The following is a 25,420-nucleotide window of genomic DNA, read 5'->3' as shown; positions in this document are numbered from 1 at the left end:
GGCAAGTAGGAAAACTCTTCTTGACGCATCCGAGACAATGATTCATACGATAAAGGCGTGTTTCCCCAAGACTCTGGATGCCGCTATTGTTTTATCGCCGGCTTTCAACCCCACCAGAAATTCCCGATAAGATCGTACGATGAAAACGGATCGTCCCTATTATTTCCACGATAGCGGGGACGCGCTAAATTCACTTATCGCATCCGATCGTTTATTTCAGTTCGGAGCGATACTTCTCGAAAAGTCCCCCTAAACACTTCCAACGAGAGCTAGAACGAGAGGGACCGCGCGTTCCTAACCGCCTACTGCGTCACACCCAAAAAGTGCACTATGGATCCTGACCCGAGTCTGTGTTTAAAAAAAAAAGAATGTCGAGGAAAAACATTTCAGCGCACGCAACGAGACGCGCGTTTGACGACTCAGGATCTTCTCGACGGGATGACCCATATAAATAAATAAGTATATAAATATATATGCCTCGCGTTCTCTTCTTTCCCCTCGATTATTCATAGGAATAATTACACGGTCGCGTCGTGAAGTTCGAACGACGCCTCGCGCTATCGCTCGACGCAATTTGTATAATAATTAGAGAAGCGCGTATGTACATTCGTTGCGTCGGCCGATCGATCGAAGGAGTCGGAGCATTTCCAAATTTTTAGGTTATAGGTTATAGCACGCGGCGATCGGTGAGGCGACGGCGGGGGGGGGGAGAGGAGGGGGAATTGCGGGAGACGGGACTACTTCGCTGCGGCGAGAGGCAGGAAAGAGAGACGTGCTCCGGCACGACGCGACGCGACACGACGCGGCACCTGCCGGCCTGTGCGCGCGTCGAAGATGGCGCAAACGAACGTGGCAAATGACAGCGAGGGACCGCGCGGCCGGCGACGCGTGATTGGCCGTCCGGCAGGGGCGCGCGGTTGCTAAGCAACGGCAACACCGCGCGCGCGTTACCGGCCGGCGGCGTAGCCGGCACAACGAACGAACGAACGAACGAACGAAGAGAGAGAAAGAGAGAGAGAGAGACAGAGAGGAGGGGAAGAGAAAGAGAGCGGCCGCTTTCTCGCACAGTGGCGCAGAATTTCGCGCAGAACGACGACGGCTTTCATGGAGCGCGTACGCGGCGGATTGTAAACGATATATCCGTGCCGAAGTCGAGCGGACAGCGGACCACTCACACGAACGGGCGCGCGCTTTCTCTCCCTCCTTTCTCTCCTCTCTCTCCCTCTTTCTCTGTCTATCCCTCTTTCTCTCTTCTTCTCTGTCTGTCCTTCGGTCCGTCCGTCTCTCCGTCTCCTCCGTCTGTGTCGCTTCGCGAGCGCGGACGGTACGACGCACGCTCCCTTTCTTGACGTATCCCCGCCGCGGCCGCCGGAGATCCTCTCAGTCAGTCTCGCGGTAAAGGACGTCGCGCGAGCTTCAGAGGTTCAGAGTCACAGGGCGTCTCAGGAGAAGAGAGGACGGTAAAGATGGCAGAGGACAAGAACGAGACGAGCCCGAGCGCCGAGGGCGAGAAGCCGCCGCAGGAGTCGGCGGCGGCGTCCCCGCCGGCCAAGGAGGAGCCGACGAAGAAGGTCGAGGAGAATGGCGAGGGCGAGAAGCCGAAGGAGAACGGCGAGGAGAAGGCCACGCCGGAGCCGAAGGACATGCGGGCGATCGTGCTCAACGGTTTCGGCGGCCTGAAGAGTGTTAAGGCCCTCAAGAAGCCGGAGCCCACCCTCGCCGAGGGAGAGGTCCTCATACGCGTCAAAGCCTGGTGAGTTCGCCTCGCTTCTCTTTCTCTCTTTCTCTTTCTTTCTTTCTGTCTCCCCTCCCCGCCCCTCTCTCCCTCTTTCTTTCTCTCGCCCTTCCGCCCTTTCTTCGCTCCGAAGAACGCGTCGGGCCGAGGCTCTCTCTGGTCTGGTCCATATTCCCTACGCACGGTTCGCCGCTGCGTCGGGCCGTTAGATGGAACGCCGATAGAGGCCATATTTTCCCCATTAAACCACTCGAGCGTCCCGTACTCGCGCACAGTTTGACCGGCCTGCGAATACCTGGCTCATGGGAAGCCATTGTCTATATGTATATACGCGTGCACTTTCGACGTCTGAAATCTCTCTGAGAGAGAGAGAGATTTTGCCGATCGATATAATCTCGCGCGTGTGAATCGGAATCGCGCTTGTGTTGATGAATACCATCGATACACGTCGCGGCTGGCAGATTTTCATCTGTTCCCCCGTGTTTTCGTGTTTGATATCGTCACGTTCGTGGCGAACGTAGAAGGGACTTTGGTATCGGAAGGTCACGCTTTAGAGCGGGATGCGCGGCGGCGCGCCCATATGGACTCGCGTTCTCGGGACCTTTGTCACAAAAATACGCGGCAGGGTGCGGCACGACGACTTTGGACGTGCGGTGCACATTTCGCCGCAAGGACGACGCGACGAATCAAGGATCGGCGTCGGAAAAAAGAGAGAAAGAGAGAGAGAGAGAACTTTGGTTTTTCTTTTGTCACCAAGTGTCACCGAAATGTAAATCTTCCAACTCGCTCGCTTTCCCACGATAAATTACGGAAACTCTGGCGCGATATGCGGGTCGGCTTATAGATAATTACGATCCTAATCGTCTAAACGAGTGGAAACGAGAAACATAAATGCCAGGGGAGGCCATTTACGCCTCATTAGGCCCCGACATTGTTGTGGCGCGAGAAATTTTTATTGACGAGTCAACGCCGGAGAGAGAGAGAGAGAGAGAGAGAGACTCCCGTCTCTCTTTCGTCTCTCTCTCCGTCCCGAGGTGCAACGTCGTCCAACGTTGATCGCATTGATCGCATTGAGAGACGCGCTAAATAGTCGAAAAATACGCTTGATAGTGCGACCGCTTGACCGTCACGCTCGTTTAACGACGGTACAAAGCGCAGAGGGGCGTGATGAAAAAAAAAGCACGCCCGGATAACGATTCGTTAGCGACCGAGGGTTCGACCCCGCGTTCTCTCTCTCTCTCTCTCTTTCTCTTTCTCTCTCGCATTCTCGCTCGCGTTTAGAACTCACATATCGATACCTCCGATCATCGACCGATCGATTGATCGATTTCCGAAACGCGGGCGTTGCCGCGCGCGCCTCGATTCGTGGATCACCGCGCCCTTCGGAGACACTTGATTTTACAATTATATCAAGAAGCGCGAGAAGGACATGCGTACATATACGTCCGACTCATGGTGTGTATGTGTCATATCCTGAAAGAGAGCCGGCTTTATCTTGCGCGGTCAGGGACAGTGGGTGCACGGGGGAGGAGAGATGCGGCGAAATCGCGCGCCCGTCGCCGGATTCGCCAAAGGCCTGGCGCGCGGACCTTTTCACGCGACGTGAGTCACGTTTTATAAAACGCTATTGGGATTGATGAGAAAATAGCCCCCCATAGAAAGATATATAACGTTGCAGCCAATGCCGGCGAATAAATTTGTCTGCCCCGTCTGCAGACGCGTTCGTTAAAGCCTGCGACGAGCACCCCCGCGCGCGCGCGCACGCACACACGACGATGGACAGCTAAATAAAGCGTCGTTTGCAGTTATCGTTTCCGATAAAATGCCGCTACGGACTGATAACTCGTCTCTCGTATCTTCTCTTTTTTTTTCGTTCCGATGTCACGCGACGGTCGACTTTGTCTCGAGAAACTCTAATAATCCTCTCGCGAAGACGCAGGTTCGCTTCAGCGAGCATAAATTTGTGTAACACGGAGAGAGGGGAGGAATTTATGGGCGCTTTTGTTGCGTGATTTAATTACGCGAACAATGTTTACGGCGTGCGGAGTGCGAGTCGTTCCGTCGCTTTTTTTTTCCTTGTTTTTCATTTATCTCTTTGCCGTGCCGGCCCCGAGGCATTCTTCCATTTTAGTCGAGCATGCGTTCGCGCGCCTCTCGCATGTGAGAGCTCCATACACACTCCATTTGGGCGTACACACGCGCCCTTTGTAGCGAAAGGGTTATTCGTCGCAGGAAATGTCAAATTTAGGATCGTCGCGTTCGAAAGTGAAGGCGATGTTAAAAGCCGCGTATCGTCACCGTGACGTTTGAATCTTTTCTTTCGGTAACTGTACTGTTTTACGAACGATTGTTTTTTTTTTATTTGTCTTATCGTAAATCTTCCATGATAAATATCAGCTCGGCGGACAAACAAGTTTCCGAGAAATTTGAATAGAGTTTGATTGGATCTTAAAATAATTATTAATGACATAATTAAGGCTGGAAATTAAATTTTCTTTGAGCACGATTGACGTCGTATTCTTTCCTCGGCATAAAATCTTTATTACAAGCGATCGCGCGCTTGCGGGTTTTGTTTCCCGTATTCCACGTATACATCTCGTTCTTGATTACTCATGCTGAATCTACTTTGCCGAAGGAAATGGGCGATTACTCGTGGATAAAACAGTTCTTCCGCTCGTGTCTACAGTGAGACAGCACAAAGTCCAATGAACCACCTTATTTCATGTATAATAGATATCCTCGACGGCGAAAGAAAGCGAGCTCGCGAACTGACATTGTCCGGATGCGCCACAAGTTTAAACTCAAGCGGTCCCGAGAACCCCACAATGCGTTCTCGTTTGCACGGCCGTTTCTTTTTCTAACGGAGGAAGACGTGAGGACGTATATATAAACATTTGTGTCATTTCGGAGCGGAGTTTACCCGCTCTTCTGTAATCTCTTTTTACATTCCACAAGTATACCTCTTTCTTTCTCCCTTCGAGACGTAAGAAATTGGAAGCAACGGGAGAAAAAAAAGACGTGCGCGCGCGATGAAAGACGAGTGTTGGAAACGCCTTAAAGCGCGGGAGGAAAGGAGAGAAAGAGAGAGAGAGAGAGAGAGAGAAGCACGCACCGCGCGGATCGCGGTAACATATCACCGTCCGCTGAATGGTATCCGTTCAAAGTTTCCCATAACGCGATATTAAGACCTCATTAGCATGATAAACTCGACGGGAGACAGATACAATGGCGCCTTTCATCGGGCAGCGCTTCCACGAAAATGCGAGCCTCCGCTCCCCCGCGCGAGCTTTCGCCCGTACATATAAATTCCAAATATCCCTCCCCCGAGAATTACGTACATATGCGTACGCGAGGGTCTACCCTCCGCACGCGACGTCGTCGGTTATTCACGCACTATTTGCGCATAGATTGTATTATGCGGACCTATTACCCCGCGTAAATCGACCGCGCTCCGAGGGAGAGTTACCCCTTGATTTTTAATTGCCACGAGGATTTCGGAAATCCAGACACCGGAATCCTCAAACTAAATCTGGATTACCGAGACCCCGAACTTTTTTCGATGTCGCGGTCGTTGGAATCTCGAGCTGTTACCTAGATTTCCAGATTTTCGGGAGCTTCGGTTCCCACGTTTCAATGTGATGAGACATTGTAACTCCTAAAAATGTCTCCGGCGACTTATTTCCGGCTCGATCTCAGAAGCGGTTACGATGTAATGTCACTCGCGGAATAATCGCAAAGTGCATAAGTGCCCCGCCGCAGCTGTCGACGTTGTCAAGTCCAAGTTCTAAAGTGGCTGCGCTTTTACGAGCGATCCGCGACGATCGTGACGGTGACGGTCGAGAAATCACGGGGATTATTATCCCGAGTTAATAAATGTCTCACGTGTCCCGCCTCCGTTTCTCCTGATTTTTTTTCCCCTCTCTTTCGCGTGCTCTCGGATTTACTGGGGCATGATTAAATTGAGGGTAAATCAATGCGTGACTTTCGGCTGTACGAACGATTACGTCGACTTCTGGTGCGCACGCATTTACGTTGACATCCGCGTGCGTGCCGGGGCGGCGGGGGTGGGACGGAAGGGGAAGAGGGGTGGAAACGGTAGGTAGAGGGTGTAGGAAACACGGGTGTGGTTCGATCAATACGGACATCCCATAGATCTATCGGTGCGTAGGTACACGTATACCGTCGGGTGAATCACGCAGAAAATTATTACTTTGCCCCGCGCAACGTACAGGTCATCGTTTATCATACGCGGATCGAGAAACTGTTTTGCACCGAAACCTGCTGGAAATAAACCGCGCGCGCTTATACATATGTGTGTATGCGGGTCTGTTTGTGTGTATCGTTTTTATCTTGGCGCGGCACAGCACAACACGATTAATCGGCTTCTGTTTTCGAATTCCTTGCGCGCGTTGAAACGCCGCGCCGCGGCGTGATATCAATTCAGCGAATAAAAAGACGTATCCATATATTTTGCATCGGGGGGGGGGGAGATGGAGGGATTAAAAGGAATCGTCGCGACGTTTTCTCCCGGTGTAAATTCTTCTCCCGCGGATTTCGTATCGCTCGCGTACGATTTGCAACGCGGACGACAGAGTCCGTCAGCCCCGGGGGTGCGTACACGCACTCGACTCAAGGGGCGCGAATCTTAAAATATGTAAAAGGCCTGCAGTTTGCTCGACAGAATTTTTCATCGCGCGCGCGCGTGTATGATTCACGTGACACACGTATCGCCGTGGCGTGGCAGAGAGAGAGAGAGAGAGAGAGAGAGAGAGAGAGAGAGAGAGAGAGAGAGAGCGTGCGGGCGGCGCGGGTGAAGCCGCCGATCGGCTAATCGCCGGCGGTGCCGGGTTATCGTCTAGATTACTAAGTATTTTCCGTTCCTTACCAAGTCAATAAGCGTTTAATCAACACGATGCGTCATCCCCGGTGTCTCTGAATAACGTATATACGAATCGCCTCGATAGAAGATTCGCCGATCGCTGCATCACCGCGCCGACGGCGAATCGGGATTCGACATTTTCCTTTGTATCGCGTACAAAGACGATTATTTTTAAGCTGCGCCCTGACGTGCCGCGACTTAATATATTGAATCTCGGGAAGATCGAGGAGTCGATTAACGACGACGGATGGAAATTACACGCTTATCGAGTCGCGAATGTGCGCGAGGCCTCATGCACGTGACTCGAGATGTCGGGAGAGGGGAGGGGAGGGATTGATGGTCGATAGGAATTATTTACACCGCGTGGAGTAAAGTGCGAAGTGTTACACGTGGCAACTCGCGCGCGGTCGCCCGACACTTATGTCAACGTCATCGCTGCGCGTTCGTGACTCACAAAAAAAGAAAAAAAAAGAAACGATATACAACGCTACGCGTTTGGGGTCCGCAGCTGTTGTCTTATACCGTTCCGATTCTGTTGTTCGTGTCCGGCTGCCAGGGAAAGCTTTAGTACGTGTACGTTTCTGTAATCTGATTCGCGCGTCACAACTATATATCGACGATGTTACCGATTTGCCGATATACGCCTCGCGTCGATCGATCTGGCTCGTTATATTTTCGTCCCGAAGCGTTATTAAGAACGTAGCTGGATGAGAGATTAGATCTTTCGCGTAGCGGATCACACTTTATCCTCGCATGCGTAACTAATCCGTTCTTCAGCCTCTCCGACACACGTACATACGTCGGCTCCGCGTTACTTACTTCTCTCACCGTTACATCCGCCTGATTGCGATCCGTTTCGCGCGAGTCACCGTCTGCACAGAGTAGCTAGCTCTGTCGTGCTTGCTTGCCTGCATCGATAGACCGTCGCCCGTCCTCGTAAAAGTGCAACAGCCTCTTTTCCTCTCTCTTTCTCTCGTTGGGGACGATATAAAAAAAAGCAACAAAGCGAAACTTCTATATCGGTATATCCCCTCATCCAGTCTTCCCTCTTTCCCCCGTTTGATAACTCCGGGGTCATCTGTCGCGCGCAAGTGTGTATGTAATACGGTAATTGGTACCACGCATTTTTCTTTGAGTGCACGCTCGCACTCTCCCGTATTTTTCCGCTCCCTTAAAGTCGGCGCGGGGGAGCGAAGGGAGAGGGAGGAAGGACTTAACCCTCGCCCGCGTCTGCTCTTGAAAGAAACGACCGTCGCTGCAATTATGCGCGGCCGTTGCCGTCGCTGAAATGTCGGCAACGAAAATTCCGACGGCCGATTCTCCTCTCCCTTTCTCTCCCTCCGTTCGTTCGGCCACGCTTGCCGGTGATGCAACGATAAATAATTCCCCGAGCGTGTGGCCACGTATCCGTGTTGTATTAACTCTCGCTGGTATCTCGCCGACTTCATCCGTGCGTCGACTTCGCATTCCGCTTGGCGATGATCGCCACGCGTCCACGGGAAAGATCGTCTTATTTCTCTTATCCTCGATTGTTTACGACGCTCCGCCACCGTCCCTCTTCTTATTTTGCCGTTCGCCTCTCTCGCACGCATGTATACGTTCTCGCACGCACACTCGGGAGATTTAGGTTAATGAAATCAGAGCCCGGCTTATCTCGAATAATGAAGTACCCGGGCGGCGCAGGAGAGATATCGACGTCGTCGTCGTCGTCGTCATCCTGCTCCCCGGCCATCCGGTCGCTTATCCCGCGACATTGCAAAGTAAATCGCGAGGCGACCAAGTGTGTGTGTGTGGTGCGTGCGCGCGCGCTCGTAATATTCCGTCTGCTATTTATAGCCCTTCGTTCCCTGCATAATTCATATATGCGCGTTCGTGTCAATTCGCGCGTGCCGGCCCTTCGTAGCACGGATCGAGTTTACTTCGTTCCCTTTTTTTCCCCCCCTTTCCTCTCCCTCTTTGCAAAGCGTCTTTCGCGTCTTCTTTTTCCGCGAGGTGCAACTTGAAACGAAAAGTTTGTCCGCACCTATTCTCGAGATAAGGTAACGACGACGTCACCTTACGACCGCCGATATCGGCGTAATGACCGCGGCACGCGCGAACCGTATCGTCACATATCGCGCGCAAATTGCGTTGCGCCTCTCGAATCGTGATACCACGTATACCTAACATACGCCGTGTACGCGGCAGCCCGGGTGCACTTTCACTCGCCGATCCGAACGTCCGGGCTCCGCCGAGTCACGCGAGATTCGTGCAATTTGATTTCGCCGTACGATTGTGTACCGTAGGCGCCTCGGTGTCTTCCACGGCGGCGATCGATCGACGTGTATGTCCGCGCGGAAAACGCGCGTTCCATACCAGTGAAAGGGCGACGGTCTCTCTCTCTCTCTCTCTCTGTCTGTCTTTTCTATACTTAAAACCGCCTACTCGTAGACGACAGGCTATTTCCGATAAACGGCTTCTGTATATCAGCGATGTTCCTCGCGCCATACGGATTTGGGATTATGTCTGGAAATAATTAGCTAGTCAGCTGTTAAGACCGCTCCGGGAGCGACCTTTGTAGGCGACCGCACGAAATTGGAAATTCCGTTATCTTGAACTTGTTCCTTCTTCTCGATCGGAGACACCCTGTATACCCTGTGTCTCTGCGTGTCTCCGCGCCGCCGCCGCCGCCGCCGCCGGCGGCTTTGTGCGGCTTTGTGTGCGACCCTGGGGTGCGTTGCGTGTCGCTGTCCGGTCCGGTTCGTTCAATTGCCTCTCGCCAAGAATGGAGAAAATTATTCCCCTCAATTCGACGCAATTTAGAGGAATTAAGCGATCGCGAGCCGCGAGAGCCGCACTTCTTCTTCGGGCTCGCTCGTAACATGACTCCCGAATCGTTTTCTCGTTCTCTCTCCTTGTCCTTGTACCCGCGCCCCTACCGCCCGTTTTTGAGGGACCTCTCGAAAAGAGGCGAATCGCCGAATCATGGTTACTCTCTGGTTTCCCACGGCGAGATCTCCTCAGGTAAAAGTCGTTGGCCACCGGAGGGAACGGAGAGCCCGCATTTGCTCGGCGGACACATATATTTCTTTTTCAATTCAGTTCCGTTACAAAACTAACCCGGTTTATCATCGTATCACTTCGTAACAGTAATATTTGACCGCGGGTTCCTGTACACGACGACCGAATAAAAACTCTGAGTCGATATATATATCTCGTAGAATGAAATTAGTAAATTCCGATCGATTAATGGCTCGTTCCTGTTGCTCGCTTTATTACATATAATCGATCGCTTTCCTTAATTACCGTTCATCGCACCCCACATTAATTCATTAATTATCAGCCGCGGCGGATATCATTAGCGCGACGGATACCTCGAAAAGGGTTAATGACGGTAGGCAGAAATTCTGCCGGCGCGGCGCGGCCGGAACGGACCGTTTTTCTCTCTTTCTCTCTCTCTCTCTGTCTCTCTCGGGGCTCCGGCGCGCCGGAAGGAGCGGAAACGACCCTAAGTACGACAAATTGTGAAAGTAATGGACGGTAATATACTGTCTTACAAGGTGAATGAAAGCGTCTAGCGTTGGCGTTGGCGCGATCGGCTCTAAATCACGCGCGTTATCTACAGTTAACCGCGACGACAGCTCGACGCGTCGCGACCAGAATTTCATTACGCCACATCAGGCTCCGCAACTGCCGCCGCCGTCGCCGCTGCTGTTGTTTTATCTTTGTGGAACGGAATTTGTTTTCGTCCGCAGTTGCGTCCGCGCGCTTTATTACGTTTAACTGTCGCATTTGCGCTCAACGAGTTTGTATTAGCGACTGATAGAACGATGGGTGGTCGCTCGTCGTTCGCGCGGCGAATGATTGAAAGCTCGAATCGAACGTACGACGAGCTTATTATGCCGCGGCTCGAAATATCGGCCTTGCCGCGCATGGAAATTCTGCTTAGAAGCTTCGTACAAAAACGTCGATGCACGCACACAAACACACACGACAGCAGACTGTCACATGTTTTATGTACACTGGGTGTCTCGAAAATCGCTAATCGAAATTGTGTAAACACGTTGGTTTGCGATATTGGCCAACTTTAGATCTTTGTACTTAAAAAACTAAGTACAGTGTCAGAAATAGTAATTTACAAGTAACTATTTTATCTAAACATTAATGAAATATAAAATCAATAATAAAATCACATGAGAAATAACACAAAGATTCGGCTATGATCGAATAAAGCTCGCTTTATATTAGTTACATTTAATTTTGCGAGAATTTTTTCGTTAAATTTCTACTCGCAAATTTCGACGAACTTTAGATAATTCTCCGATTCCGCCTCATCATTCTTTCCCCTTAAAATTCCAGGTTCCTGGACGATTATACGCGCGATTGTCGCGATCTGCATACTGCAATTGTACACATTGGACCGCGTGGACCGGAACCATATGTTGAAACGCGAGAGCGGTCGAGTGAGGAAGGTGCGCGTAACTTTATATCGCCGCGTTTTACTGCAAAGACTCGGTACATTAATCGCGACGACGCGACCCCTCGTTGCGCGAGGTGCATCGCGCGATTATTCCCCCCGGGTAGTTTTTACGGCCACTTAAAATTGCTAATTTTAGAAACGCGGCGAGTTTTTCCCGCCACGCCCTGCGACACCGCGCGCGCAACGCGGGGGACAAGTAGTCCGCCGCGACAACGACGCGCGAACACTCCGCGTCGCGCGGAGAACGGGGAGGTAGGGGGGAGGGGAGGAAATTTAATAGAGTCGGCTTAATCCGTTTCGGATTGGCGGGGACAGCTATACTTGTCAATAAGAGTCGCGGAATGGAATCATATTTGTGCTCCGGCTATACTTCGACCCGCTTCGTCTCGCTTCGATTCGTCCTGACGACGGCGCGGCGCGGAACCGCGGCTGTCCGACGCACAGCCCTCCCCGAGCAAATGACGCGCAAGTCACGCGTGTTCCCACGTATTACGTCTTCCCCCTGCCCTTCCTCCCGCTGCCCGTCACGTTGTTGGACAGCGCGGATAAATGCGCGCTTTTCGATCCACGCGATTTATTGCGTGTCGATACGTTTAGGGGTAATCCCCGTGTAAACTCGTTACGCTTGCGTGCGTTTAGCGACGCGCGACGTCTGCTGACGATTTCGCTCGACTTTTTCGCCTCGATTCGCCCTCGGGTCCGTAATGTCACGGCGAAGCGATTTGATCTCTGCACCAGCGGTGGTGTCAGCGCGAGCTGCTGTTACCCCTCGTGAAGTTCGGAAAGAGAGGGAGGACACGGTCGCGCGCGGTACACAGTCATTCTTTTGAGTTACGTGAGACGGAATTCCGCCTTCCGCGGCAAGCGCGGTATCGTTTCGCAACCCGACCGCAAACTTCCTTCGTTATATTATCGATAAAACGCGCGCTATCGTACGGCACAGGCACCAGCTGCAACGCATCTATAGTGCAGCCAACCCGGGAGAGAAAGAAACTATACCCTCTCCTCTCGCATACGGTTGCGAATATGATTCATTCGTCCGTCAACAGAAATATCGCCGTCTCCTTTTGTTCTTCCCCTCTCCTCTTTTTTTTCTTATTTTAGCTGAACGCGTTGCATGTGTAACGCGGGCTGCACGTGCATCGAAAGAAGGAAGGAACGTTTAGCGAGATAGAAAACAAAATTGATACGCGATAAGCGTGCGTCCACGTGTGGGCATTTCTGATACGTTCGCCAACCTTGAGCGAGATTTCATGGAGAGAGAGAGAAAAGAGAGCGCGCGCGATGAATCATCGCGCGCGGTGCTCGCGGTGCTCCGGGAAATTACGTGGTATATATCGCGTAAATTGATAACAATTCACGACATATCTCGCGAGAGGCGCCATCGGTGCAATCGCCGGTGCAACCTATTGAAGACGGAGAGTGCTCTCGTACTCTCAAGCCGATCGCGTACGGACAGACAGCAGCCACTTTGCTCGGATTAACACTAGAAGTACCGAGCGGACCGGTTATTAAACTTTCTTTTTTTTTTTAGATTAACAATGTAATTACAGAAAGGACACGATTCCGACATTCTTTGACTTTTCAATGGTTGTCCTTTATATCGATGAAATATTTTTAATTACATTCTTTATTTTTGTAGTAAGTTTTATTCGCTTGGTCTTTTAATGAGTAAAGAGACTTCCGATATGATGCTTCCGATGTTAAATAAAACGAATGGAATAAATACCTAAATGTATAAAATTGCTGTCAAATTCCTTTGATGTATTTAAAACTTATCAGATTTTTTTTACTACGTTAGATATTGCTTCTATTTCATAGTTTTATTAGATAACATTGATAATATTTTTCTTTACCATTTAGCCAAGCGATTTAGATTTTTTGGTCTCGTACTTTGCGCCGACACGTGCATTATCGTTTACCCGACAATTTCAGCTGAAATGCCGTCGAACTTTTCGTCGGAAGCGTCGATGGTAAATATTTCCCGATGAGTAATGTCGCCGCGACGTCCGCCGTGGCCGCGTTGCGTGCGACGCCAGGCATCGGTCTAGGCGTCGCGGCGCCTTCGTCTTTACATTACATACCCTCCCTGTCAGTCGGGCCTGCCGTTAGGCACCGGCAAAGTATAACTACACGTGCGTTTTACGCGAGGAGCCGCGGACATGAGTTTCTGCCACGCGAAGCGGTTTCTGCATGCTTCAGCTCTTTTCGGTGCTTCAAGCGCAAGCCGTGCGCGCGTGCCGACGTTTTCTTTCGCGCGGTCTAGGATTTTATTACGATCGAATCCTCCCGGGGACTCTGTCCGGGCTTCCGTTGAAAACGAGCACGCCCGCACGTCCCGCGGGACCGAGATCGCCAGATCCTAGACTACGACAGCGACGTCGGAGTAGTAATTTTCGAAAAACAGCGTCGTTTGCTGCGTGACGTTAATCACGTTGACAAGGGCTGTTACACTAATGGTAGCAAAATGATAATATGGGTAAGATATAATATGGATGAGAGAAAATTTTGTAATAAAAATTACTTTAGTCGATAGTAAGCACGGGCCGAAAAAGAAGACTAGAAAAATTTTTACTATACATTTCATCAAATCGTAGTATATTTAAAATACCTACAGTGTAATTCTTTGAAATTTCTTTTTATGGTTCGTGGCTACCATCATACATTTTAGAACACATTAAATACTGATTGAATCTTGATTACATGATTTTTTCTAATATATTTCATGACTCAAAATAAAATTTTTTTGATCGGAAAAACTGCACGTGAATTGCGCTACTTAACGGAAAAAATTTTCTTTCGTTTTGTTGCAGCGGACTGAACTTCCAGGATTTGATGGCCAGGCAGGGCGCGATCGACTCGCCCCCGAAGACCCCGTTCATCATGGGCTCGGAGTGCGCGGGCGACATCGAGCAGGTCGGCGAGGGGGTCGAGAATTTTAAAGTGAGCACAAGCACGAAACTTTTAATGAATATCTGATTACGAGCGCGCGAAACTTAAATTGTAATAAAACAAGTTCGGGCTTTGTGTGGCACGTGTGTGTTCTGAATTTCATTGGCGTGGCAAAAATAAAACGCGTAAGAGGGACTGTGCCGAATCGCTCTCGCTTTCTCTGTTCCCTTTGAATCCAGGGAGAGATTAATGGCCGCGTCGCAAATAGCATCGAATGTTATTGGCAATATTGAAACGCGCGCGAGCGGAAATACAGATTTGCTTGCATCGAGAATTACTTGGCCCGCCTACGGAAGTACGTTTTCTAACTCGATTTACAAAGCGTAACCTCTCCTCTTTACATCAGCGGGGCGGTAAAATTGCTTTCGTGGATTCGCGATTAGAGGCTCGATCCGCGAATGCCTCCTACCTGGCAACGCCGCGCTAATTCGATTCGGTCGAGGCCGCGGGGTTTTGGCTATCGAAATAGTAGTATATCCTGTATCGATTTTCAGCATTGACGTCACGTTCGGCTCAACGTTGAATTATTTTGAAAGCACTCGAAACACACGTTCCCCCGGACCTACGAGCGCCGTAAATAAAACGACAGGCCACTTTCCCCTCGTGGTCGTTTCGCTTATTAAACGTCTTTACGTCAGGGGGTGGGGTAGGGAGAGGGAAAAAAAAGAAGGCAGAAATATCCCGTATCCCTGACGTGATAAGCCGCCAGGAGGCTGCGCTAATGGTCGCTTCGTAAATAACGCCGAGTATCATCTCGCTATCAGGCCTAACGTAGTCGTAAGCGTTACGGGGAGAATCGAGCTGACCTCAAGGAATTCCTTTGCGGCGTGCTTTTCACTCCGGCTGGCGCCCGCCGCATGTTGCTGTGACTTACGTGCGCTCAGGGTGGTCTATTTTCGCGACTCGCCAAAGTCTTTTCGGGATCCAGAAGCTGGAAGGCTTCTCGAAGCGTCCAGATTCAGACCATCCAGCACGTATAGAATTGCGGGCTGCCTTGTCAGAGAAGAGGGAGAGAAAGAGAGAGAGAGAGAGAGAGAGCTCGTTGCTTTCAGGGTCGGAAGCAATGTCAGCTCGTTCCTGCCTCGTCCCCTGCCTCGCCAAGATGCCTTACAGCGGAAAGCTTAATTCGATAAGGCGGGCTCGCCCCCGTTCTCGAGGAGGGCGCAAAGTGTAAAATCGTTGAACCTTCCTCATCCGATGACGATCCGGTAAATACGCGGGGAATTTTACGCGCGGTATAATCCCGAAAAGATCGCGTACCTCGCGGAAATAATACGGGTACCTCGATGAAATTATCTTCGAGGGACTTCATTGTTTTTATCTTCAGCGTATTCGCGTCTCGAATAGAAACTTATACATAGATATAAAACACTCTCTGTCCTGATATCCATGTAATAATATTTTTTTTCTTCCGTTCTTTTAACAGGTGGGCGACAGGGTAGTCGCCCTTCCCGATCACAAAGCGTGGGCGGAGCTGGTCGCCGTGCCGGCGACGTCCGTTTTTGCGCTACCGTCCGGGATGAGCTACCTCGACGCGGCCGCCATCACCATGAATTACACCGTGGCTTACATTCTGCTCTTCGAGCTGGCCCATCTTACGCCCGGCAAGAGCCTCCTGCTGCACAGCGCCGGCGGCGGTGTGGTAAGTCGACGGGAAAAATAAACCTCCTTTTATATTTGTATTTCTACGTCTTTAACCTTGCCCCTCCGTCTCTACTACGGAGAGCGCGCCGGAGTATCGCCTCCCTCCGACCCGTTCGTGAAAACTACGGGGAGAAAGAGAATTGACGAATTGAACTTTTTATAATTGCACCCCTTTTCTTTGCCTCGTGTATATCCTTTATCGTGACTTGAAGGACCCGACATGTCGCGATACGCGGATGTATCGTAACTGTTACGTTCGATATTGTGTTATACGCGGTGTCTGTTTTCCTCTCTCCTTTTTCATTAATTTCTCTTCCTTCTGTAAATGCATATCAATATTAAAGATAGTGTCATTACGTTCGATTGCGCGCAATGCATTGGAATTTAAATATCCATTCGTCTCTCCCCCGCGGCCCCGTAATCATTATCATAAATGATTCCGCTTGTCTCGAATATACCGAGGGATATTTTATAATTATCATATTTGCAATTGCATGATGGCTCGGGCGTTTTAGCAACATGCGATATGTAAAAGTTATTTATCCTTTATCTGCACCGAGTGCACGACGTTATTGTCTTGAATGTGTGTGTGTGAATCGACGTTCTATTGTGCGCGTGATTGTATTAAGTTTCATGGCACAACGCTCGGCACGATAATTTTGAATTTTACAGCGGCGTTCGTCGTTAAAGTCGCGACAGAATGTAAACGGGTGAGAGCGCCTTTGGCGTGCAAAAATGCTCAGTCGACAATAAACGCCCCGGGCGAAGGGGGTGCCTTCCACCCGAATTTAGACAGCTTTATCGTGGTACCGCGTGTGTGAGCGAGTTAATGTCTCCCGCGAAGATGTTCCCGCTCGTAAACGCGCGGGCGCGACGCGTCTTCCATGGCCGTGTTACACGTTTTACGTGGAACGCAGTACAAATCCGAGTAAATAGCGGCGTTACGACGCCGCGGGCATCTAAACAGCGAAGAATAGGCGAACGTTCATTAACATTATCGCTTATACGTCGCCGGAATTGGTTTTACGAGGAGCAGTTCGCGTGTCCCCGCGCGCGAGGGATGCGGCCGGCGCACTGGCGATGTCTTTTTTTTCTTCCCCGAAATTCATTACGCTGTGTTTTAGCGGCGAGAAAATAATGGAGATTCGACGGGTGGACGCGATCAATTTACCGCGAGGGATTGCCGAGGAGCAGTACCTAAACAAGATTTTATACGATAAATATTTGCGCGCTTCTGTCGGGGGTACAGAAATAAAGTCGCCTCCCCCGCGGAAGGTTACCGAAATAAAATTTGCCGAGCTTCGTTTACTCATCCGTGAAGATTAAAGATCTCGGTTTAAATTCTTACGCCCACGATCGTGAAGACCTTGGATGAAGTTAAACACCTCGCGGGGGTGCGAACGAAATGCAAAATTTCATGAGAGCGACGGTAGTTGAACCGTAGTCGCTCGCACTAGCTGACGATGGATGGCAGGATAGCGACGGAGGGGCAAGGTTAAAGTACCGGGGGTATTTCCGGGTTCTTTGGCCACGCGGGGTGCTCTCTCTCCGTCTCAACGAGAAGGAGGAGCAGAAGAAGGAGATAAGAAGAAGAAGAAGGTAGAGCCGTCGGGATCAATACGGCTCAACAGGTTACACCCGAAGCTAGCGGCAACCCCCCGCGCGAACCGCCACCCGCGGCATCCCCCACGATCCCCGACGGTTGAGACGCGAAAGGCGAAATCTACCGGGGGGGATGCCGGTGCGCGAATCGCACGGGGTGTGAGGGTTGCCAGGCAACCTTTCGCTCTCTCATCGACCACCGTCATGGACCGCACCCGTCTGAGACCATACCACCGCTACTACCACCACCACTACCACCACCACCACCATCACCACCGCCACTGCCACCGCCGCTACCATATCACCGTCGACGGCACGTTACTACCACGTGGCGCGGCCTTAAGCTGCTTTCACACCACATCGGCGCGGGGTGCCACGTGTACACCCGGCGACCTGATCGCTACAACGGGTTCTCTTTTCCCTTTTCTCCCTTTGGTATTTTGCGGTTTAACGATGTTTTATAGAAGGGTTTAATTACAGCCGACTTCCGCAGCGACCGATACCCTGTATCGCGTGTGCTTCATGAAAAACATTCTTTGAAATCGAACGAACGAGAAATGCGCTTAAAGAGAGATATATTTCTCGCGACGCTTTAACACGCGAATTGTGTTCTTTAGATTGTTACAATTTGCATTAGCAAGTTAAATAATTATCAACGGGTATATTTAGTTAATTGAATTAATTGCTGCATTTATTTCTGTTTGTTTTGTGTGTAACGAGTCGAGAATGTTTTATGTTTCGAAGTGAGAGTCAGATTTTAACCGCGACGAGTTTCGCTCCACTTTTTTTTTTTATATTGCACTTTACCGCACTGTTCGCAAATTGGATAAGGTGTGTTCGCAAAAAGATGAAATGTGGAAGAGAAAACCAGGCCTCATGTTGCTCAAGCTCAACTACGATTTTTGTTATACCGGACGAAAGGGACGAGATCGATAGACTTTTTCTCGTCTCTCCAGTTCCAACGGCCGAAGAGGAAGAAATCAATTGAAAATCAATTAAACGACAATTAAGGTCGTACCTGAAATCGATCCGATACCGTTCTCTTGTGCTATAAATAGCCACCGAGTGGCGATCATCATCGGCCGTTCTCCTTAAACGAGCGCACGGCAAACACGATACAGGCAAGCTGCTGATACTCGCGCGGCGTGTGCCTGTCGACCGTGCCTGTCTCGACAGCTACATGAAAGCCCTTTCGAATACCTACTCGCGGGGATAGTACTTGTACGCATTGTTCACAGAAGAAAGACGAGCAAGCGTCGGAAGAGATATAACGCGATCCATCTGAGAGAGGGAAAGTCCTCCGACGTGATCAGAAAGCGCGGTGTATTTTTCACGAGCCGAGTGCGTGCGTGCGTGTGTGCGTGCGTGTTTGGAGGGCCTCTCTCGGAGCTTTTTCATCGTACGTGACTAGCTTCTCTCGCGGCTAATACGCGAGAAATCGCGACGCGAAAGTGCCCCGTTGTTCATGCGGCGATCCCGCGTTTTCCTATTGTCGTCGTTGAGCATGAATTATCGCTCCTCACGTACACGCGGTTCTCATCCTCCGCCGATGAACGCGAGGGAACGCGAGAAGAGGAGGGCACGAACGAGGAGCGATGGGCGACATTGTTCTTCAAGTCCGCGGATCGGTTAATATTAATTAAGTCATTGTCTCTACGCGCGACAAGAAAGCTTCCGCTCTTTGCGGCTAGTGAAGCGTCGCCGATGAAGACGTAACGTCGTTATAAACGATTTCACGGAGATGTTGCGCGATAACGTCACATATATGTTTTATCGTATAATAATATAATATAATAGTGCTTAAATTAGTAAATGTGACGGCGACGAAACGACGGAGACTTCGCGAGAGAAGACGGAAAAACCGAAATATAGTTTTTGTGATTATTTAAGAATTTTAAATAGTCTTTGTCTCTTTCGCTCTTCTCTTTCTCTCTCTTTCTCCCCCTTTTTGCCCGTTCCTTTTTTTCCTCTCATTTATACTCTTCTTCGAGCCTGGAGCGCTCTGACTCGGGCATCGGCTTGGTCGCCGGGTATCGAATTCTCGACGAGGGGCGGAGAGAAATGGAAAGCAGCGAGCGCGATTCTCGGAAATAATGTATGCCGCTTCTGTTGAAAATCTCGAGCGGCCGTGTGCACGCGGCCCCGTTCTTTTTTCTCCTCACTTAATCCCGTCTCATCCTTTCTCAAGGCGTAGCATTGGCGAGAAGTAGCGGCTCCGGGTATGATGCCGCCCGTTCAATTCGGCACGTAACTGGATTTTCTCGGCAAAAAGTAGCGTGCGTTGCGAAAAGGGAGTCTGTGGCGAAGAAAGTGGCGATGAAATATGTTCTCGCGTATTTTTCAGCGCGTATTGTGAAAAGAGAAAAAAAAGTGTAAACGCCCGTACTTAAATTGATTTTGATCTCATCGATAAAAAAAATTATTTTATTCGTTCGATTTAGGGTCAAGCGGTGGTGCAGCTTGCAAAAACCGTGAAGGACGTAACCATCTTCGGCGTGAGCAGCAAATCTAAGTGCGAGGCTCTTAAAAATGCTGGAACTATCGACCATCTGCTGGAACGCGGCGCAGATTATAGCAACGAAGTCAGAAAGTATGTAGACGATGTCGCAAGTAATTAACATTGATTACTTTCTTCCCATCGAAAATGCATTTAATATTAAGATGGAGATATTCAATATATCTTTTACCCTTTACGTACCTCTAACTTGTTTAGAATTTCCCCGGAAGGCGTGGACATCGTCTTAGATTGTCTATGCGGCGAAGAATGTAACAAGGGCTACGCCCTCTTGAAGCCAATGGGCAAATACATTCTTTATGGATCCAGCAACGTCGTCACCGGGGAAACTAAGAGCTTCTTTTCCGCAGCGCGATCAGTACGTACAATTCGGCATTTTCAGATTAATTTAATTTTTAATTGAACAAAAAAATATTTTGTATTCCAATACAGTTTTTTGCTTTACTAAAGTAATGTCTCACTATAAAATATTGTAAGTTTTGATATTCTTTTTCGATATTACGTGCTATTCTCTGAATAGTTTCTTTAGAATAATTCCTTTTTCTCAAGATTATATTTCTGTTTTTACATATGTTTATTATTTGTTGTTTAGTGGTGGCAAGTCGACAAAGTATCGCCCATAAAGCTGTTCGACGAGAATAAGACACTGTCCGGATTGAACCTACGCCACTTGTTGTACCAGCAAGGTAGTCACGCGTTCGTTCGACGAGCGGTGAATCAAGTGTTTACGCTGTGGAGCGAGGGCAAAATCAAGCCAGTGGTGGATTCAACATGGGCGCTGGAGGACGTGCCTGAGGCCATGCAAAAAATGCACGATCGCAAGAACATCGGTAAGATCGTGCTGGATCCGAGTCTAGAACCGAAACCTAAACCAGCTACGCCAGCTAAGGGCAAAGCGAAAGACAAGAAGGCCGCGAATCAGGAGGAGAAAAAGGCATCTAGCGTAGAATCGGAGGAAGGAGAGAAGAAGAAAGAGCAAGAGTTGACAAACGGTACCTCAGAAGACAAATCTGATAGTGGTAAGAAAGCAGACTATGGAAAATTTACATATATAAATATAATCGCAATAATGTAACATTATTTTGTACGGACTCTCGAATGTTTAAAGGTTCGCTCGTTTTTTCTGTTTCAGATTCGAAAGAGAAGGAATCTAGCTGAATTAGCAGTAGTAACTAATCCTATAAGAACAAAGAAACGATACCCTTAAACATCAAGGAAATTCCAGGAAAGTACTATTGCTGAGAAATCCATCGCTGTTATCCAAGAGAACGATCAATTTGAGCAAACCAGGAATGGTATCACCTAGAATTTACATGCAGATGATCCATAATTAAAGAACTGTAATTTATATTGTATGACTTAAATGGGGAAAGATAATCTCTCTCGTCGAGATGTTACCTGTGGAACATGGAATTCAAAGTTTTAATTTATAGCGAATAATTGATCGCTTGCACTGTAAGCTATACACTATTTTCTTTTAATGTTGAAAAAACTGTCCCTTTGTCATCTGCATGTATTTGTTCTACTCACATTTGCGCCGAGATTAAAAGTTGATACATAGGAAGGAGAATCAATCAGCATATTGCATAAGAACGAGAGAATCAACCAAATAGAAATAACAATCTTGATGCGGTCCACAGTAGTTTACAGAATATAAAAACGTTATGTTTATTTTTTCACACCGACCAAGTGATTAATTTTGCGAGGAGTTAAATAAACAACTGTTGGATACCAGATAGTTATTAGGCAGCTTGGTTTTTTTTAATTATTAATATTGTAGTCATTTCAGGAAATGGTAACAATCTTTCCGTACTTATCAAACAATTATGAAAACGATGCAAAGAAATATAAGCTGTTTAACAATTTTGTGTTGTCCAACAGCTATTTACTTGACTCTATCTATTTGTATCGAATACTATCGCTGCTATTATGATATATACTAACAATCTCTTACATTAATATAATATTACCTCTATTTGTAATTTAATGGGATAAAATAACATATTGCGCTAGAGTTTCCGTGGAGAAAAGCTAAACGCGGGGCTGCATTACTTTCGTATGTAAATTTTATGTATTAAAGATGTTTTTACGCCACCTTATTATTCATCGTGATGCTTTTGTCACGATGAAACATCCTTTTAAATTTTAACGATATAGTCATGAAAGTCAAGAGTAATATTTAGCATTACATATTATGGGGCATTTCGCTGGAATTTAGACACTCTTTTTTTCATACTCTTTCATACTTTATACTTATGTAAAATTAATTGTAGACTTTTTACGCAAAAATGGAAAAGCAAAAAAAAGTTGTCTAAAGTGTCTAAATGTAACTGCCTGAAAACTTATTGCAATCGGTATTTTTCTATAATCGGGGTTCTACCTCTTTCTTCAAATCACTGATATATACTGATCTTTGCAACGATATATCAACGAGATGCTTTCAAGATGTTTCGAATTAAATTTTTTGGAAATCTGACGCAATGCTAAAAACTATTTAAGGATAAATGCATTCGTTGATCTTTATCATGCGCTAAAACGTTTGGATAACGATCAGAATTTAGTATCCATTCTGAATATAAGAACTAACTGATGTATAACATGAATTAATTAAGCGAAAATGTAATTAGACTGATTAATTATGGCTTGAAATTGTAAAAGCCTAATAGAGAGAGACATTACTCGGCACGGAAGTGCTTTGAGAATCATCTTGGCGAAATGTTGGCGTATTATCATTTCTACGTGAAAGAGAGAAATTTTTTAATCGGTTTCAACGATAGAAACACTGAGCGTATGTGCTTGTACAATACACATGTCTCATCGTTTTTATTCAGATATACGGATTGATAATGTATTTTAAAGACTCCGAGTCTTTTTATCGTTTAAATGAAATTTTATAAACATTTTAATGACGTTGCATCAACATATGTACATGAAGAGTAATTTAAAGAATTAGCATTTTAGAAGTATATCGCTTTTCTTTTTTCTACGAGAAGGAACGACAGTCTAAAGTACGCAAAGGCCTCATTTTTTTATTATTGCATATTCGCACGAATGCAGTTGTGTCGCTTGGACGCCGAATGCGTGACTGCAGTTCCGACAAGTTACGTAAAAATCCGCATTGCGGATTTTTCCTCAACTTTCGAATCTTCGAGTTATAGTTTTCCGACCGGCCGCGATATATTATGCGATGTATTGTCGGCCGTTCTGCGCGAGTAAACAGTGAAGGATGCGTTACTAATGGTGATCTGTTGAACGAGGTTTCGTAGTAATATAAACGAAAGATTGAGGATCCTCGTGAGTTTCGAGGAGATAGAACGAAGGGAAGAAAGAAAGGAAGAAAAAAGAAAAAAAAAGAGATCTCGAGGGCGTGTCCTCGATGGAACGCGGCTCGGTGGAGGAGCGGTGGCCGATGCAGAACAAAGTGTGCATATCTCTCCGGAACGTTGGAACAATTTTGATGTAGCCGATTTCGTTAGGATTTGATACTAGCTCTGTATACCGATATCTATATTATACAAATCACTATGCGAGATGAAAAAAGAGTTACGCGGACGAGGGGCAAGGTATGTGTCGACGATATCCCGCGCGCTAGTCTCGAGCTCGTCTCTCGGGACGGGCGCGCGTATAAGCGCCAAGAATTAACTGCCGTATCGAATCTCTCGGTCCAAAGGTACATAATACTAATCCTTACTCGTCGAGAAAACGTATCAATCTGAAAAAGAAAAAGACAAAAAAAAGTATGGGAAAAACTGCGAAAAACAATGGTAAATGTGGCTGCATATTTTGAGACATCTTTTAAACACGTAATGATAACACATGATAAATTCCACATGAGGCGAACACGAGTACACACGAGTACACGCTCACACACGGAAATACGACGACACCACACATCATATTGTATATTTTATTGTAAGGCTTTAAATGTTCCATCAAATAACTCTATTATATTATAATATATCTATATATTTGTATCGATCGTTTCCTCTCCTGTCCTGATTACTTTTTTACTTAGGTCCGAAACGTCAGGATAAGAATTCGGGATCTGTGCAGAGGTGTTACACGTCGGGATTGAATGCGAGGGTTTTGAATTTTTAGATCGATTAGCGCGAGGGAATGTGATGTCGAGATTTTTCAGGAATTAGTAACATTAATCAAACAGCCAAACCTTACATACAACTGCCGTAAAAATTGTGTTTTCAGAGACGTTTTTGCGTTCTCTTAGTTGAAAGACGATCTCATAAATATATTGCATTTAATATTTTCTGTACAGCTAGTAGTACAGTCCTTGTGTTATTCTCAGTTAATTCTCCCTCGACGAAAGAGACGAGACATTTCAGATATACTTTGCGTGATTAATTGCCTTTGACGAGAAGCCGCGAATAAGGCCGAGCTCATTACGTTGATTTATATTGATTATTAGCATATTTAATTACCGTATACTCTGGAAACATTTACCTAAAGCGAATCTAAAAGCAGATTTAAAAATGTGCGCTATCTTCCTTTTGATATCTTCTTAACGCGTCTTATAACTGCGAAACGTTATTATTGTAATTTTTGATAAATATTTTAATTACAAGCATAAAAACTCACTTTACGTTGCGGGAGTGTTTTTACTAACCGAATTTCTAGATTTTTATAAAATTAAATATTTAATGTGTCTCTCGCACACATATTTCTGTGTGATACACGTTCACACTTAGATTGTTCGACTGAACTACTTTTATAGCAAATTTTATTCGAGCCGAGTGAATTTGAAGTTTTTAAACCATTGGATAATCTGTACAAATTGCTGCTTCGAAATGCATTTAATAGTTTTAAGAAAATCATGATTTGTGCCATCGTCGCAAGAATCAAGTGATATAATTCATCATTCGCTCGTTTATGCTACAATGAATCTTTAAAGCCAATTGTGTATACATTATAAATCATTGTTGGGAATGATGAAGAGAAATTATTCGCAGTTGCCACAATAAAGTGAGTACGCGGTGGGAATCAGTTTCCAAGCTTCAGTGACAATTTTCAGCCGTTGGAAGAAGGGTTTCATTCTCGTCTCAAGGCTACGATTATTCCGTTTGGCGCGATAGAGAGAAAGAGAGAGAGAGAGAGAGAGAAAGAAAGGAAGTTAAGAATGTTGTGCGTCTTTATTAGTTATGCGAAACCGCATCGTTAGAGAGCAGGACCTACAATATTTCGCGAACGTGATACATGATTATGATTGTGTAAAATTGTAAAATTTGTCGAGGGGTCCGGGCGAAAGCGACGCGCTTTTTCTAATTGTGAGACTCTTAGGTCGCAGACCACAGCTTCACCGAAGACACTCACAAAAGAAGGAAAGGATACCTTCGCCCGCTCCCCGTCAAGCTTGATATATAGATTGTATTTTTGGCTTATTACTGTAAGACTGACTATGTTGCTATATTAAAGATTGCTTCAAAAACAGGCCGATGGAACTTGACTGCCTTCCTTCTTCCTATACTCTTTGATATGACTGCAATTTTTTTCAAGTCTAATTCAATTTCATTGTTCTCGAAACGAGTTACAATTTCTTTAACTTATAAAAAAATCTCTAACTCTTCAAATTACATTTACGTGGGATATGGGATCAAACCCGGAATCTATTAACTACGTTAC

The 25,420-nt window shown here is 47.3% G+C and overlaps 1 protein-coding gene across 1 annotated transcript; it reads left to right on the top strand.

Moving 5' to 3' along the window:
* Positions 1 to 1,078: 1,078 nt before the first annotated feature.
* Positions 1,079 to 25,228, top strand: LOC105838964 (synaptic vesicle membrane protein VAT-1 homolog-like). The gene is made up of 7 exons (XM_012684927.3): positions 1,079 to 1,753; positions 13,887 to 14,016; positions 15,452 to 15,667; positions 19,713 to 19,861; positions 19,985 to 20,144; positions 20,379 to 20,805; positions 20,919 to 25,228. The coding sequence occupies exons 1-7, from the start codon at positions 1,467 to 1,469 to the stop codon at positions 20,942 to 20,944; spliced, it is 1,395 nt and encodes a 464-aa protein (XP_012540381.1). The 5' UTR covers positions 1,079 to 1,466; the 3' UTR covers positions 20,945 to 25,228.
* The last annotated feature ends 192 nt before the right edge of the window (positions 25,229 to 25,420 follow it).

Source organism: Monomorium pharaonis, chromosome 5 (genome assembly GCF_013373865.1).
Source record: "Monomorium pharaonis isolate MP-MQ-018 chromosome 5, ASM1337386v2, whole genome shotgun sequence".
Taxonomy (NCBI): domain Eukaryota; kingdom Metazoa; phylum Arthropoda; class Insecta; order Hymenoptera; family Formicidae; genus Monomorium; species Monomorium pharaonis.
Note: the sequence above shows the minus strand (reverse complement) of the source record. Positions and strands in the feature narration are given on the sequence as shown.